At 45.7% G+C, this 18,138-nt stretch overlaps 1 protein-coding gene across 8 annotated transcripts in view; it reads right to left on the bottom strand.

Moving 5' to 3' along the window:
• LOC142556982 (uncharacterized) overlaps nucleotides 1–15,331 on the bottom strand; it is a 147,794-nt gene extending 132,463 nt beyond the window's left edge. For 4 of the 8 annotated variants that reach the window (XR_012822693.1, XR_012822691.1, XM_075668465.1 and 1 more), the window contains exon 1: nucleotides 14,758–15,331. Coding sequence is in view for 4 of the 8 variants with exons in the window: in XM_075668465.1 (XP_075524580.1) it covers nucleotides 14,758–14,995 (238 nt within the window). In the remaining 4 variants the exon portion in view is untranslated. The other 4 variants (XM_075668467.1, XM_075668468.1, XR_012822690.1 and 1 more) reach the window with 4 other exon arrangements.
• Nucleotides 15,332–18,138: the final 2,807 nt, after the last annotated feature.

The raw sequence follows: 18,138 nt of genomic DNA, 5'->3' as shown, positions 1-18,138 counted from the left end.
AGGCATGAAAATGCTTCATTCATCGTTTTAAATAAATACTCTTGGTTTTAAATAGCATAAAATTTATATTTTTTTTGGTTTTGTGTTTTTACAAACTTATTTTCAAGAATATGGTAGGCTCTTTTTTTTCTTTCTTGCAAGCCTGCAATCTCACCAGTTCGCACAAGACATTTCGTGCGAGTTTTCTGCCATGGAGCCCAGCGAGGCGACATCGGAATGCGATCCTCTGTTGCCGAACGAGTCTTGTGTCGCCTCGATGTCCACACCACCAAGGAGCCCCGACAAGCCGAACAAGAGTGGCCACATCCTGAATAGTGATTCACGCAACATGACCCTCCACTGCTACACGTAATGGCGTAACAGGGAGCCTGAATGGAGCGTAGAGGACACAATGATGTTTGTTGCTGAGATGCTCGGTGTCAGCGAAAGCACAGCGTTCAAAGTGAGGAGGGCGGTCAAAGCATTGCATATTTCAGGTGGCAAACAGTCAACACCCTCACGAAAGCGCCCACGAAATGCGCAGAAAAGAAGATGCAGCGCGAAGTATGACAGCTTCACATAGTGTGCACAAAGGTCATGTGTGCACAATTTCTTTTGCCATGAGATACCGACGGTCGAGAAGATAACTAACGAATTCTCAAAGCGTATGAATCTCCCATCACTGGAGCGGTGTAGCATGCATCGCCTGCTTGTCGAGATCAGATTCAAGCACGAGAAGAGGAGCCGCAATTCACTGCTTATCGACTGGGATGACATCGCTGAATGGCGGAATCACTACCTTCGTGAAGTGAAGTGCTACAGGGCGGAAAGCTGATATAACTTTTTCCTGGACAATACATGGGTACGGTTGAACACACTCGGATGATCGTGTGGACAGACACCGTGGTGCAGAAGCACAGACGCCTGCATGCTAGAGCACATGGCCCGACGGGTCTGAAACAACCTTCTGGAAAAGCCTAGCACCTGATTGTGATGCACATCGGCAGCGAGGATGGCTGTGTCGACGGCTGCTTGGATGTATTTCGAGGCCTAAAAACAGGTGACTACCACGAAGAAATGGACGGCAATCGCTTCAAACGATGGTTTAATGACGTTTCGCAGAAGTTGCCAGCTGGTAGCATGATTGTTTTGGACAATGCACCTTACCATACCCAACGAGAAGAGAAATTGCCGACGACAGCTTGGAAGAAAGAAAAATACAGTAGTGGCTCAAAATCAAACACGTCGCCTACACCGAAAGGATGGTGAAAAAGCAGCTGCTTGAGTTTGTAGCATCAGTAAAGTCATGCTTTCTGAGCTACATCATAGACAATGCAGCTGAACGGGCCAGCTGCATTGTATTCAGGCTCCCACTGTACCGCTGCAAATATATTCCTATTGAGCTCGTGTGGGCAAAGATGAAAACTGGCATCACTGCGGACAACAGAGACTTCAAGCTGTTCACAGTCGAAGACGTCTCGAAGGAAAAAATCAAGCACATAACGGCGGAAGACTAGAGGAAGAACATTCACCACATGATGGACCTGGAGGAAAAGTTCCTCCTTTTCACAGCCTGATGTCACCATGGTGAGATCGGCGGCAGATTGAGGCAGCCGACTGAAACCACAAGAGAGTGGCATGGCTTGTCATGGCTTGCAGCTGTCGACTAGTATGGAGTCAATCGCATGCTAGGGCGTGACTGCAGTACCTTTTTAAGCAACCAAGTTGACGAAAACTTACTTCATGCAGTACATTCTTCACCCAGAAAAGTTTCTTTTTTTTTTTTTTTTTTGCTACATGGCTTGAATACTACCGCTGTGCATTGAATATTTCACAACAGCTGTGAGTATTTCAAGTCTTCAAAACTTGACAGTTCTGTTTTTAGCCCAAAGCATGTGTTGTGCTCTGGCTACATTGTGTGCAAACCAAGTTTTTTTGTAGTTGGTCGCAATTAAACGAGCTGCTTCTGTCACGCAACTTCGACTCAGTATTGCCTCCACAGCATGTACTGACAACCCAAGCAGTGTGCCTGGATGTTGTGCCCCCAACTGTAATTTCAATTAGGCTGGGGGACCCACAGTTTGCATCTGCAGGATCCTGGCCAACGCTGCAAAAAGAACAGCGTGGACGCGCGCGCGCGCCCCGTAAGGATTTTGCACTAACAAAGTACACAGTGTTAAGGAAGTCTACTTCTTCTTTCCATTCACTTTGCTGTCATAGTTGCTGTTGCGGTCACATAATTGTGAGGACTGTTCAGTACTTCTGTCGCTGATTTACACTTAACGTACTGTCCGATTTCAGCTCTGTGAAAAGCACTTTCTTCTGAGTGACCTCGTCACTTCGGCAAGCTACACAGACATGGACACTGGCAAAGTCGCTGAAGTTCCCCTCAAGCTCAGGCATATAAGGCTGGGGACTACACCAAGCATTTCCCCTGGCTGCCCCATGTACCTTTCTGAAGACAAAAGTGCGGACTGCGAAGCCACAGAAAGAAAACGTGCTTGTCTGGAGGCTCAAGCATTGCAGGAGGCAGTGCAACAGTCAATCAGAGCTGCAAGCATCATTTGGCACTTTGAGAAAGCTGCATGAAGAGGAAAGCAATGAGCTCTTGCGGTTGGCCTGCACATTATCTTTAAAAGCATTAAGGGAACAGGGTAGGCGAAAATTTTGAAAAAAAAATTTTTTTTTTTTTTTCGATATTTGGAATTCCCAACCTTTCCTCCACAATTCCCAATGTGTCACTTGCATGTACACGAATTATTTACCCCAAATATTGACCTTTTCCGAAACCTAGGTGGTGACCGACCACGCCTCCTTTGTTGAAAAAAAAAAAACATGAAAAAAAGGCGCCTGTTTACCCTACGTTCAGCGGAACAGTAATTGCTCATCTGGCAAAAGCAATAAGTACCTAGCGTTCCGTTTTTAGCCAAATAAATCCTCAGACACTGCCAGTATCACTCGCGACGGGCCTTGTTTTGCTTCCCTTTCGGTTTGCTTTCACGGCCGAAATTTCTTTTTTTGTTGCTTTGAGGCTCAATTCTAAGCGTTCGTGGTATGACGAAGACGAAGTTATTTCAAAAGCGTCGCTTTCACGGGAATCAGCATGCGTTGGTTCCTCGTGGCACCAAGTCCCCGCAACGCATTTTGACACCGGACGCAGCTGCCGCCACGTGCGTGTCTTCTTCAAAGCTGTCGCACTCGGAAGCACGGATGGAGGACCTAAAGGCAAGTGTTTGTGACCGTGGCTATGCACTGATTGACATGGACATGCTGTCGTGTGTTGAAATCATTGTTGAAAGCTGTGCTTGTAAAGTGTGCGGTGGGGACTTGCAGCTGCTCGAAAATGCAGCAAGAAGAGTTGGCGTTGCTTGCACTTACTCTCCCAACTGCGTAAGGCGCTCTTCTTCTTATAAATTCTAGACGTCAAAATAGACAACGTCAGGCCTCTGTGAAGTCAACGCGAGGATTCTGTATGCCTTGCGATGCATAGGAAAATGTGCAGCTGCTGGGAGAACTTTGTGTGTGATGCTAAACCTCCCAAAACCCCCCACAGAATTTTCACAGTACAATGCGGAACTGCTCACGCATGTCACTGTCACCACAGAAGAATCTATGAAACATGCAGCAAAAGAAGCAGTTGAGCTCAACAACAAGGATAAACATATCGCTGTTGCTCCAGACGGAAGCTGACAGAAGCGCGGACACACCTCAAATAATGGCGTAGTGTCTGCCACCAGTGTTGACTGCGGAATGGTTCTCGACGTGGAAGAGATGGCAAAGCATTGTTCTGTGTGCGTGTCCAAAGGCACCTCTTCTGATGTGAACCATGAGCATAAATGCCAGCGGAACTATGAAGGTGCTAGTGGTGGCATGGAGACCCCAGGAGCATTGTGTATATTCCGAAGAAGTCAGGAGCTACATGGTGTTTGGTACGTAAGGTACCTAGGTGATGGTGATAGCAAAGGCTTCCTCGAAGTGCAAGCAGCAAAGCCATACGGGGATTGCGTCGAAATTTGCAAACTGGAATGTATTGGCCATGTACAAAAGAGAATGGGCACCTGTTTGCGAAAACTGAAAAAAGAAATCAAGGGGAGCACGCTGCCTGATGGCAAATCAATCTCTGGTCGGGGGCGCTTGACTGATGCATTGATTGACAAAATTCAGACCTGTGATGGCTTGGCCATCAGAAGACATGTTGGCTGCTTGAATGACATGTGAAAGGCCGTGTGGGCCACATATTTCCACATGGCATCCACTTATGTACATCCATCTCACGGTTTCTGTCCGAAAGGACCCGACACTTGGTGCCAGTTCAACAAGAGTGAGATGAATGGCGAGGCCTACTTCCACAAGGAATACCTCCCACCAGCAGTCCTAGAGGCTGTGAAGCCAATCTTCCAGCAGCTTTCAAAACCTGAGCTTCTGAAAAAATGCCTCCATGGGAAGGCTCAGAACGCGAATGAATCTTTCAACAATGTCATCTGGGAGCGCACCCCAAAGAATGTGTTCGTTGGTCTCAAGGTACTGAAAATAGCCACCATGGATGCTGTCCTAACGTTCCAACGATGGTAATATTGCCAGAGCCGACATTTTTAGAGTGTTTGGTGTTTCCCCAGGATGCTTCACGGTACAATGGCTGCAAGACGCTGACCGGCAACGACTGTACTTTGCATACAGGGCTGCACAGCTGGTTACAAAAGAGGCTCGAAAACCAAGGCAGCAAACGAAGAAGAGAAAGATTGACTCTGGAGGTGACTACGAGGCTGGCGGCTGTCGATCTGATACATCCGCATGCATTTATAGAGTGCAGGTTTGGAATAAAGTGGTCTTAGTCGCTTTGCACTTCAAAGCTACTTGTCTTGAAATGTCAATTTTCGCTACGTTTGCCCCCTTTTCTCTGGAACTGCAACAGCTGAAAACATCATTTTTTGCCAACGTTAACGTAAGGGGAAATCTACTGAACCAGAATTATAAAAATTAGTTCAAGGGATTTTGTTTCACAAGCTATTCATTGGCCATTTTGGCCTGAAAAATGAGTAGGTTCACTAAAAACAAGAACAAAAAAAAAAACCTATTCTGATTACATAATACTTCTGGTTCGGTAAAGAGAACTTGGAGAGCTAATTTCAACGATACCAATATGATTGTTCTAACCTTAACAGATTCTGAGACATAGGGTAAAATACATGGAAGTAAAGGGCCTGCCCTGCCCCTTAAATCTATCCAACTTGCCAGTGCCACGTGACAGAATCCAGGTGCCAGAATATCAAGCTTGTCCTGAAGGTTTTCAACCTTTCAACTAATGCAGCACTGACTAGTTCCAAATTAGCTAAACTTCAACATGCCAAAAGCACAGCTGTATTGATTGGCATTATCTTGACAAGGTGGAACATTGTAAACGTGAGAACGCCTAACAAAGGACAGCGCCTATGTGATAGCTTTCAAGAGCCTGTCAGAAGTCTGTCTTCCCCTCAGATTGACTTCCTGAACAGCGTAATAGATTGGATAGATTTCTGGGAAACTAAAACATGATGCAAGTCACCTGACCCTTAAAATGCACAGTGCATTCCACTGCGCTTCCCATGCACTTGTAGAAGTAACACGCTACTGCATTGAAGAGCTTGGCTTTTCGTATGTGTTGCTGAAGAAATTCCAAGCGAACTGCCTAAAGGACAGATTTGGAAAATATCGGCAATTGACAGGTGCACAGTACCACATGTCTATATGGCAGATGTACGAATCTGAGCAACTTACACGGCAGAAAGTGCTTGACCTCCCCGAACTCTCTCAACTAGATGTGCTCACTCATTGTGCTTCTGTTAACGAACTACAATATTTGAAGCATTTTGATGTTGGAGAGCAAGATATCGTAAAGAAGCAGCCGATGCTTCCCACCATTACATATATGGCTGGTTATTATGCACATGCAGCTACGAAAAAAAACTTGCACGTTCATCTTGCATGGAGAACCTGGTACTAGAAAATCGGAGTTTTGACGGTGACAATTTTGCACTTATTTCCACTGCCATGAGAGGTGGCCTCATGTTTCGCCAGCCTGTGGTTGTGCATGCAGTTGTGACAAGGGACATAGTGCATGAGCAACTTGTAAATGAAAAAGAAATGCCACTAAATTTTATGATTGTCCAAAGCAAAAGGAACTTCTTGTTGCCTTGACATCGTCCCTTATAGACAGCAACAAAGATTTCGAAACGTGTGATCATGGACATTCACCACAGCCCGTCATGAAATAAATTTTTAGTGCGTCTGCAAATATTTTATTAAACAATCTCTGTAAACTGCAAAATGACAAGCTTATGGCCAATAAGCAAGAAAGAAAGCAAGAACTGAAGATGCTGCAAGCGTAACCTTTTTTAGCTGCATTTGCACACCATGTTCATATTAATATGTTGTTTTGTAATAGTTGACAATAATTTGTTTGCATGAGAAAAATGCTTTCTTTGTATATATTTCCATGACATGTTCATTTTAAAATGTGCTTGTTATAGCTGACACTGTAATTTGTTTGAATGAAAAATAATTTGTTTGTACATATGAGAGTTGTCCGTAGAATAAGGTTCCCAAGGAGCTGTTGTCGCGAGGAAAGCTGTTACACGGGATCCTGCGACGCTGGTGTGTGGCTTGGTTCCCCCTCTCCCTGTCCCTGCACCGGCAAGCTGTCTGTGACACTTATGTTGAATTCCAATGGCGGAGTCGGAGCAAGTTTTTCTGCTAGTTTCGGAGCAAGTTTCTTCCAATGGCAGAGTGAGGGCGGGAGTAAGGTGTTCCAATGAGAGAGTTGGAGGGGATTCAGAGCGGGAGTCACTCCGTGGAGCAGAAAAAGATGCTCCGCCAAAATCGGCAGAGTGGACCGGAACTCTGCGTGACGTATTTCCTTTACCACGTTTGTCTGCTGGGAGGCACCACCGGTCACAACTGGCGAGGAAGCAAAAGCTGCTGCACGCTTGGCGAGATATCCATTCCGTACTTTTAAAAAAAACAACAGGTGAACGGCGCTGAAGAGACAAGTGACTGGTGCAACGGTGCTGGGAGCAAACAGCGGAAGGAAATGACAACACGCAAGGTATCCTGGGTAACTCTGTGATAGAACTTCCGCTTCTGCCTTGCTCCGGCGGCGCAGATTGTGTTCCACTCACGGATCTGGAGGCGTTGCTCTGCGCCAGAGTCGAGTGCTCGCTCGCGGAGTCTGTCGGCTGCTCCGAATCCGCCATTGGAATTCAACATTAGTGTTGGCTTGGTAGCCGTTAGAGATGGAGCTCCCAGTTGCTTTTCTCGCCAGGTGCGAATTACACTCTGTCATTCGTTTTTTGTCTGCAAAATACACTGTGCTGGCGGACATTCATTCCCAACTGTGGGAAGTCTACGTAGTGTATGAGTGTACAGCACGTGTGCAAATGGTGCAGAGAATTCAGACAGACGTACAAATGTCCATGACGAACAGCATTCTGAACAGCCTTCAGTTTCAGACGAAACAATTGCGAAAGTTGAAGAAACAATGCTGAAAGATCGAAGGGTCGAACGGCTAGGGAGTTCTGTAAGATGATCCCTGATGTCAGCAAGACCTGCATTAACATAATATTTTGACAGACCATTTAGGGTGTGCCAAGGTTTACGCAAGGTGGGTCCCGAGGATGCTTACGGAAGACCACAAATGGGAACGTGTTGAAGTGGCCCGCGAATTTCTGCAGGCCTACGAAACCGATGGCGAGGAATTCTTGGGCTCTATATATAGTCACTGGGGACAAGGCCTGGGTCCACTACACGACACCAGAAACAAAACAACAATCTCATCAGTGGAAACATCCAAAGTTACCGAAGCCATGGAAGTTCAAAGACTGTCTGCCGGCAAAGTGATGGCGAGTGTCTTTTGGGACAGGAAGGGGTCACTGAGCGAATTCATGCCTGCCAGTACAACAACCAATGTGGACCGCTACTGTGAGACGTTGCAGGACCTTTGCCGCGTGATTCAAAACCAGAGTTGAGGCATGCTCATGAAGGGAGTGTGTTTTCGTCAAAACAACGCTCGTCCACACATGACCTATGTAACAAACGATCTCATCAACAAATTTGGATGGGATACTGTCACACACTCGCCCTACAGCCCAGACTAGCCGCAAGTGACTACTATCTCTTCCCTAAATTAAAGAAACATCTGGGTGGGATGCATTTCAGAACCGGAGAGGAGCTGAAAGAAGAGGTTTTAAACTACCTTCATGACACGGCAGGAGAGTTCTACAATTCAGGCACAAAGAAGATGGTACACTGCATGCAAATATGTATTGACCTCAACGGCGATCATGTCGAAAAATAGGGGAAGTCTAAGCTTTCCAAAAATCTATTATTCAATGCCAATAAACAAGTTTTTCATTGTGAAAAATTATTGGGAACCGTATTTTATGGACAACTCTTGTATTTACATGGCATGTCAAGTCTAAAATGTAATAAATTACACTACATTCGTTTGAATGAAAAATTGCCTTGCATTTGCCTTTATAGTTATATTCAAATATCATACCACAGACTGAAGTACTAGCTTCAAGTTCAAAATGCTTTTCTGCATCCAATCTCAATGAAAGTCACAAAGTGATATCCAGCAATACCTGTATTTGCTACTTGTCTGATTGTTAACGATTGTCAGGAAAGACAACTCAGAAGAATGGGATGGTAGGTTGCAGGTGGTCAGCCAATGCTAAATGTGGAAGCACTTTTCACACATCAAAAAGCAAAAAGAAGTGACAGAAATTGCTTACGTTCCCAACCTGTGGCGTAAGAAGTATTTCGAGGGGTAAATTTAAATTCACGGGCTGTTTTCACGCAAAGGAAGAGATAGATAACGCAACACAAGCATTCTGGTGCAGTGATGTGAACTAACAGGGTGATTTCACTCGGTTTAAGTGGTGTCAATTCAGTTGGCTTGGATCTTCGCGCAGTAAAGGTTGTCTCTTGAGTGGCTATTGCACCTTGTGTTACGTATCTCTAAAGCCTCAGCTGGCCACTGGTTCTGAAGCCACGGCCCTGAGCCCGTAAGGTGTACTAAAGGGCCCCCTGTAGATATGTTTTTCAACAGAGCTGAAACAGACTTTTCTTTGTCCCGCCAAGACTAGAGAGGTAACATTCAACGTAGTCCTGAGTATGAGTGGTGAAAAGTTTGACTAATCCAACTTACTTCCCCTGAACACCTCGGTGTTTGCAGCCAAGCAGTTTGTGCACAAATGCATTTCGTCAATTTGCACATCCTGCATTCATGCATGGGCATACAAGCATCATGTAACCAGAAAGTGACCAATGTCACTGAACCTGGACGGGTAGTTCTCTTCCTCCACAACCTGATCCTGAGGGCACTAAATTCCAGCTATCAGTCACTATGATTCTGTGGTTTTCAACGAGCTTGAGGTACGCACTTTCCTTAGGCAAAGCTCCCCTGAGGGCAACACATTCCAAACTGCTACTCCATACTGTTGTGCTAGAGCTCCCAACAAAAGTTCGCTTTGCCGGCATGTGGCTGAGGCCGGGCGCCGAGCGAATTGGCCGGGCCCAAGACGAGTCATGTTCGGGTTACATCCGGTGGCGCCACCGGAGCGGCGCCAATGAACCACTTCACCGGGATTGCCCGATGCAGGTGCCTCTCGTCCGCTCGTCGGAATTCGCACAGCAACCCGCGGTGGGTCCTGACTGGAGGAGTTCGAACCAATGGCAACTGCAACGACTCCTCGGGTTATAAAAGCTCGAATCATGGAATGCTGGAGAGACGAAAATGACAGCAAGCAGAGGCAGGCTCCCGTTTCTCACCGCACGCTTTTGTGTGAGTCTATTATGCCCCAGTCTCTGAGCCGTTCATGTAACACCGTTGTACATACTGCATATAAATGTTTCGTTTAATCACCGTCGCCTTGTATCCTCCTTCGCAACAGTGGCAGCAGCGTTGAGACGTCTCCGTCACAACACCGCCCAGTGTTCTCTCCACTGCCGATATGAAAGACATCAAGTTGGCCCTACCTATGTGGAAATGTGGACACCCAAAGCAACACATGCTACATGTAATAGGAGTACCTAAAAACGGAAGTGCACTGCTTACCGTGGTCCTTTCAGATCACTCCCACTTTCGGAGAATGTTGTCCTGACTTGGTTGGTGGAATTGACAGCTGCAGCTATTGCTCTGATCTGGAGGCTATTCAAGAATACTATGTGGAAGCACAGCCAGCACTCCTTCACTGTGGAATTTTGGATGAGAATGTAGACATATATAATATTCGAAGGTACTTTACAGATGATACATGGCTTGCTGTGGTTAGCACAGTATGCATGAAAAGGTCTGCTCTCAGTTACAGTTTGACTCAGTCTTGTGCAAATGGTGCCTTACCTGGTTCTATCTGCCATGTGTGTCGCTCAAGACGCAGCCAAAAAGGAAATTGTGGCAAAGTCCTGGCTGTAGATAGGTCCTGTGGCATTTCTTTTGTTCTACTAAAGAGCAAGTTAAAGTAGATTAGTTTTATTGTTTGCAGAGCGTTTCCTTTCCAAGTGCAACAGGATCATTTCTAGCTGCACCAAGAAATCGCTTTTGTGCAAGCATTTAACACAAGTACTTAGACTAACCCAATTTTAATAGGTTCTTGTCTCTACCTATTTCAATGAATCTCAAAAATCTCCTGTTTTCTCACAAACATGTATCTGCCTGCTGGGTGGCTGAAATTAAAAAAAAAAAAAATTATGGGGTTTTACGTGCCAAAACCACTTTCTGATTATGAGGCACGCCGTAGTGGAGGACTCCGGAAATTTCGACCACCTGGGGTTCTTTAACGTGCACCTAAATCTAAGTACATGGATGTTTTCGCATTTCGCCGGCTGAAATTTTCAGTCTGCTATGGCATGGTTTGTACAAATTTGTAAACCAACATGGCCAAGCAGGTGAATTATATGAAAGCTGAACAGCATCTCAAAAGACCAGTTTCAGCTGTCCACAGTAAAAGCCGCTTTTAGAAAGTAGAGCTGGAAACCATAATAAAAAAAGGGGAGTAATACTGAGTTGCAGGCTCTGCTTGAAATCTGTGTGGTGGAGAGCAGTGAGCTAGGGCTTAGCTTCTGTGCCAGTAAGTCGATGGCCATGCGTTTCTCAGCCCAGAAGAAGGCGCTTGACTTGCCTCTTCCGCAGCAGAGCAAACCACTTCAGGGGGTGGAGAGCTACAGGTACGTTGGGGTGGCAGTGGCGACAATGGGTAACTATGTCGGCAAGTATGAGAAGGAGCGGCGCACCAAGGCCTTGGCACATCATACCTTCCCGGGTTTGAGGGCTTCGTGGGCCTTCAGGTGATACGAGGTCACCAGGGAACTCTGGCAAAGTTTTGCAGTCTTGGCTCTCACTTTCATAAATGCTCTTGTGTGCCTCTCGCCTTCAACCCGGCAGGCTCTTGAAGTCTGCCAAAGAGAAGCTGGTCGTACTGCACTGGGGGTACATAGTTTCCCACCATAGTTTCCCGCTGAATGGTGCGCAAAGTACTTATGCTTGATATTTGATAAATCACTGTCCTGTGCTGAACTTCCGAACGATTGGAAACATGCTAAAATCGCACCGATACCCAAAACAGACGACCGGTCTCTTGTCTCTTCCTACAGGCCTATTTCCTTATTATGTACATGTGCGAAGGTACTCGAGCACATTATCTTCGCACATATTTCCACTTTTGCTGAGGAAAACCGTATTATTGATAGCCGACAGCATGGTTTCTGTCGCAAGCATTCCACGGTAACGCAGTTATTAGAGATTGTCCATGACCTCGCAGCAGCATTAGATAGGGGCAATCAAATAGACATGATATTTCTGGATTTCGAGAAAGCTTTTGATAGTGTGTGCCACCAAAAACTGCTTTTGAAGCTTAAACCTATTCTGAAAAATGATACATTGCTCGCATGGCTAGCGGCATACTTATCATTCAGGCATCAAACAGTATATATTGATGGAATCAGTTCAAACCCTGCCCCTGTAGAGTCCGGTGTTCCTCAGGGCTCCCTCCTGGGACCATTACTTTTCTTGGTATTTATAAATGATATTGCAGCCAATACATCAGTTAAAATATGTCTGTTTGCCGATGATTGTATACTTTACCATGAGATTTTGTGCCATGACGATCAGGAATTATTAAATATGTCTCTACGTAAAATTCAAGCCTGGTGCTCAACTTGGCAAATGTGCATTAATTATAAAAAAACAGTAGCTATGACTGTGACATGTAAAGTTAATCCTTCAAAGTTCCGCTACACCATTGACAGCAACACCTTGTCTCAGGTTACAAAATACAAATACTTAGGAGTCATAATTACATCAGATTTGAAATGGAATGACCACATAATGTACACTGTAAATAAGGCAATGAAACAACTTGAATATTTAAGAAGAACCTTAGTAAATCCTCTACAGAAATTAGACTACTCGCATACAAAACTTTCATTAGATCAATTCTAGAATATGCAGCAATTGTTTGGGATCCACACACAAAGTTCAATATTACTAAACTTGAAAATGTCCAACGCAAATGCATCAGGTTCATATATAATTGTTATAGTTGGAAAAAATCCCCATCAGCCCTTTTGCAAACAGCCAATTTAGAGACCCTACAGGTAAGACGACACCAGGACAAACTAAAAATGTTCTGCTTAATTTACCATAACCAACTTGGAATAAACAAAAATACATATTTTCATTCAATTACCCAGCGACAAACCCATTCTTTTCATTCAAAGAAGGTGAACGAGTTCTTGTGCGGAACAAATAAGTTCAAAGCCTCATTTTTTCCGAGCACAATTCGCGCATGGAATAACCTACCTGCCAATGTGGTTGAGTGTTCGACGATGTCTTCTTTCTTAAGTGCATTCCACAATAGCTAAACGATACTTCACATTGTCGTGGCATATTGTTTGTACTCCACTTTGTATAGCTCATGTGGGTTCTTCTCATGCCGTACTTGCTCGACCAAATGTACATTGTATTCCTATATACTGTATTGTTATGTACCCCACTCCTGCCTAAAGCCTGACATCCAGGCTGGCAGTATGTAATAATAATAAATAAATAATAAATATGAGGTGGTGCAAGGAGACCTTGGGTGGTCATCCTTCGAAGCAAAGGAGACAGCTACCAAAATTTACTGAAGGCCTGCTCAGTGGCATGCCAGAGGGGTGCTGGGCTTGGGAAACATTCAAGAATGTTCGGGCTCGGGAGACATACATTCCCCTCCGCTCAGTAAGAAAAAAATGGGTCCCCTGAACCCTATGGCTGTCTGAGCGACAGAGGGTGGAGGCTTTCCAGTACAAGGCAGCAGGTGTGGGACCAGGTGCAGAGGGTGGAGACCAAGAAAGGGAGGACAGCAAGTGAAGACCGCTCTAGTGGTGTACTGTGCTGGCAAGGTCGATATCATGAAAGAGGCCATCTAGAACAACCCCAGAGGCAGTGATCTGCTGTAGGAACCTCACAGTGGTGTGCTCAGAATGTGTGTGTTGTGGGCCAAGTTAACTGCGGATCTAGGCACGGCTTGCTCTCAATGCCAGACCGGAGAAGAGACCACTGTCCTGGCTTGCATCTAGCAGGACCCGTACCCAGGGCCCTGGAACAGGCGTTCGCAGTGATGCACTCACGATGCTGCTTGGTTTCCATCCCACTGGGGAGCCTCCCCATTGTGACGCAGTGGAAACTACAAAGAAGTGGCTGGCACTCTAGTGGAATGATCAAGCACTGCCACAGCTGCAGTTTGTAAAAAGTGTGAAAGCTGCAGCATATGTGTCGGCATAGGCACATTAGAAACATTTCTAGCTTTTTCATTTTCGCGATTTACTTTATGGCCCAATCTGGAATTACATGTCAGTCTACTGATTCAAAGGGATGTGGCAGCAGACATCACAATCATCATAAGGAATATGTGCCTGCAGCGAGACAAATTACACAAAATTTAGTGTTGAGCTAGTTGGCTCATTACAGTGGCAAATAAATTAAGGGCTGCCGGCAGAGTAACCACTGGTAGTAAAATGACAGCTACCAGCACAATAACCACGCGCTTTTTTTGCAAAAGTCGTTCTCACATACTGGTGTAATATTTCAGAGCGGTGTACTATAAATATTGTCCGCTTTGGATGTATCATAAGGTGCAATTCACAGAATTCTAGTATCATTTCTGATTGCCGAGTTACCGAGTTGTAAACTTGATAGTTTCCTTGTCTTTTTATTTTGAATTTTTAACAAATTTAAAGTATTGACAGTCTAAATAAACAATCTGCTTCCTACATTCGCTTCATTTTAACTTTCCCTTTGAAGTGTAAACCGGTGTCACACAGCTACTTTCGATCGCGATCGAGCCCGGTCCGGGACGAAATTCTCGACTGCGATCGAAAGTGCACCGTGTGACACCCATATAACAAACCTCTTCAAATTCGGTGCAGTGGTTGCCGGGGAAAGTGATTACTCCTTCTGGGCTCGACTGCGATCGGAAGTGCACCGTGTGACACCAGCATGACAAACCTAATCAAATTCGGTGCAGTGCTTGCCGAGGGGGGCGATCACTCCGTCACCATGTATCTGGTAGGAGCCCTCGAGGTAAAAACTGCTCCGACACTGCTCCTTTGTCTCCTTCCTCTGCTGTGTCAGTGTGAATAACACTGCCGGTCGTTCCTCAATTTAACGTTGGTTACCAAGCCTACCTTCGTCAATGCCTCCGTGCACAATGATAGACGTTGCGATGCTCTCTCGCGGGAAAGCAAAACAAAAGCAACGCTCACCTTCTGCGAGACACTCAAATGGCCACTGGGACGTGCGACACGTGCCTGCTATTTTGTTGCACGACGAAGACCAGTTGCCAGCAGGAGATTGCATGGCTGCCAGTTCCTCTTCTCTGTGCACTTGTGTAGTTAGCCACATGTACCATATAACTTTTCCACCGAAGCCACGAACTCGAGCATATTCGCATACTCGATGCGGCCGCAGCGGCGTTGGCGGCTTCGCGTACACTGAGTGCATTGGATTGAAGTGATTTTCAAACTGATTTGTGCCACACTCATCAGCTGGATGTTTTGATGATGATACTGTTCACACAAGAAAACCTCCGTGCAAGAAAACAAATTGTTCATTGCACGCAGCACCCCTTGAAAAATGTGCGAGCCTGATCGCGATCACATTTCTCGATTGTGATTGGCTCATTTGTGCAAACTATGGAAGGCAGCCAATCGCGGTCGAGAAATTCGATCCGGATCGTTCGGGCGTATGACACCGTTATTAAACGGTCCCAAAATGGTCCCAAACGTCACCTGTACATGCACCCCAACGTGCACCCTGTATGTCAAGCGGCCATCCTCGCGTGCGTCTAATTGTCGTACAAAAATCCCTCACGTGACCTGATCCTAGGTGCCTAGGGACAGGATCGTTTAGGGACTTTTGAGAAGGCATGATGGTTGCGCCGAGCGACGCCGTGGCGTGTTCGTTCTCGGCGTGATCGTTCACCGGCTCGCGCGGACCGCGCGTTGTTCAACGTTGCTTATGTGATTGTGCTTGCGTTGCTTGTGTGTTGGTTGTACGTACTTAGCGGGAAAGCCACGAGTAGTGGTGATGCGACAGTGCGGCTTTCGCCATCTGTGCTTTCGCCTCGGTGAGCTCTGGCAGTACAGAATCTGCGTTGTGTGACCCGTGCTTCCTTGACATTTGAAATGTCGAAGTGGCCAAGCGCCTCGGCAGCGAAGTTCTGCGAACCGCGATGCCGTGGCGTGCGTTGAATCTCCGGCCCACGCCGACCGCTGGTCGTGTGTCTCCGCAGTGGGATCAGTACTTGTTGGCTAAAAGTCGCGCAGTAGTAGTGGTGTGGCATGTCGGCTTTAAGTCTCGGTGAACTCTGGTGGTGTGAGATCCGTATTTCTGAAGAATTCATTGGTGCTGACGATTGAAATATTCAAGTGGCGTAGCGCCACGGCAATGCGATTTGCGAACCGGCGCTGTGCAGCAGCGTCGTCGTGTTCGCCCCTTTTCGGCAGCGTCATCACATCGCACATGCACTTTTACTTGACGGGACTCGTAGGCGGAGGTATTGCACGTGTTTTTCGCCACGACTTACGTAAGTAATATAATGCATAAGGTGGTGTTTGCTCACAACTGTTCACGCGTCCTTGAAATAGGGCAGCGCATGTTTTCAATCGTGTTCAGCGCTAGTGCACTATCCGTCACTTCATGTGATTTACTTTTATCGTGGGCTTTACGACAATTATCGCGTAGTGCTGTGAACATAACGGAGCTTTAGTGATGTCACATGATCTGCCAGAATTCCACGAAATGCAGAGTAGATGTTTAATATTATTCGTACTAAGGGCGCGATAAGCACAGTGAGGTGGAGCCTAATACTGTGCCCTGTAATCTTCAGCTGCATTTGTGCCCGTTTTTCGCGCTCTTAGTTTTAGCAACGGGACGCAGGGTTAAGTGCAAAGTTGGGACGAATGAATGTGTATATACGTCTGCAATAACTTCACCGCAACACATTTGTTACCTTGAACATACTGCCCCGCCCGCTTTACTATAATCTCAGGTGCTCTCGAACTCTCTATTTGCCGGTATTTTTATTTTCACGTGCTGAATGGTCCTACCGCAATACATATATATAGTGAGGTGAAGCTGATTAATGTTGCCAAGTGCTTTGACAGTGTCAGATCTAACAGTTATAGAATGACATGGCCAATACAACAGCTCATACCTTCACTTTAACAATTCTATTAGGACTGTCAAACTAATCTTACAGCACAGAAAAGCAACGTAAACACCTCAAGAGTTGATTAGCAAGTAATACTGGAAAGTTCAAGTCTAGTGACCAAGGGTGTGGTAAAGTGCTTTAAACATTCAACCAACACACCTTAAGTGCTTAAAAATTTCTAGCATATTGATGCAGGCTGATCAGACTTACTTTGATATTGGTTGTTTTACAATGAAAATAATAGTACTGCATAAGAGGACGCAAGCGACTCGTGTGCTGCTTGGTTATGCAAACCACATGGGTGCCAGAAATACCCAAACATGGTGCTTGTTTACACACGCTGCTTGCGTCCACTAATCTAAAGCTCTCTAATGTCAGCAGTATAAAGAGAGGCTGTAAAAATATGGCTTTGAATTTCGCAACTCCAATTTTGTTTCTTCTGTACTTGTACAACCTATGGTTTTGTGACAGCATCTGCCTAGCTCATTGCCACATTTTGCGACAAAAGCAGTGATGATTCAATCAGAGTTGCCTGTCCTAATATTACTCCAATAATTCTTTAAACAGTTCATTTTTTAAGCACAAAGCATGTCATGCCCAACTAGAAAATTAACCATGCAATAATCTACTAGAAGTGGCTAAAAAATCAGCAGTCTTCTGAAGTCAGCTTGATTTGCAGCTGCTAAAATTGGCTATTATTGAATTAGGGCAAGGAAGAAACGGCTTGAATAAACATATGTCTCATCAGAAAGTTGCGGTGGTGTGCTGCAGGCTAAAAGCCGTTTTGGCATTGGTCTACCTCTGTCCCAAAACCAGGCACCACAGCCAAGGCAACTTCACTTGTCTTTGACAGCTTCAAATTCGCTTTCACAAGCACGTAATACTCAGTCGAGGTGAGCTCAATGCACATCACCCGCACTGGGGATGCAAAGACATACGGCCAAGAGGATGCCACCTTGACGAAGCAGACACCACAGAGTGCACATGGCAAAGATGGAGTCATTTTTCAGATGTTGAGGAATCTTGCCGAAACAAGGAAGCAAGCACTATTGCTTGTAATCAATGAAATCTGGAATATTGGAATTCCCCACAGAGTGAAAACACTTGGTCATGATGCAACTACCGAAACCAGGCAAGAAACCTGACACCATAGACAACCTTTGATCAGTCTCACTCACATTGACAGTGTGCATATTGACTGAAGGAATGTGCCTCGCGAGGCTGAACCAGCATCTGGGAAAGACAATAGCCTCTTTCTGCATCAAACCATCGTCAATGCCAGCCGCTTTGGAGGAAAGATGTATGGGTTCTTAGTCACAGTCCAACCAAGAAGGATGTTGAGCACAGTCTGCAATGAGGAGGTACTGGTGGCCTTTCGTGAAGCCTGCCCAGTCATTAGTGGTGTGAAAGCCTCTAATGCAACCATATGTTT

This window comes from Dermacentor variabilis, chromosome 9, assembly GCF_050947875.1.
Source record: "Dermacentor variabilis isolate Ectoservices chromosome 9, ASM5094787v1, whole genome shotgun sequence".
Taxonomy (NCBI): domain Eukaryota; kingdom Metazoa; phylum Arthropoda; class Arachnida; order Ixodida; family Ixodidae; genus Dermacentor; species Dermacentor variabilis.
Note: the sequence above shows the minus strand (reverse complement) of the source record. Positions and strands in the feature narration are given on the sequence as shown.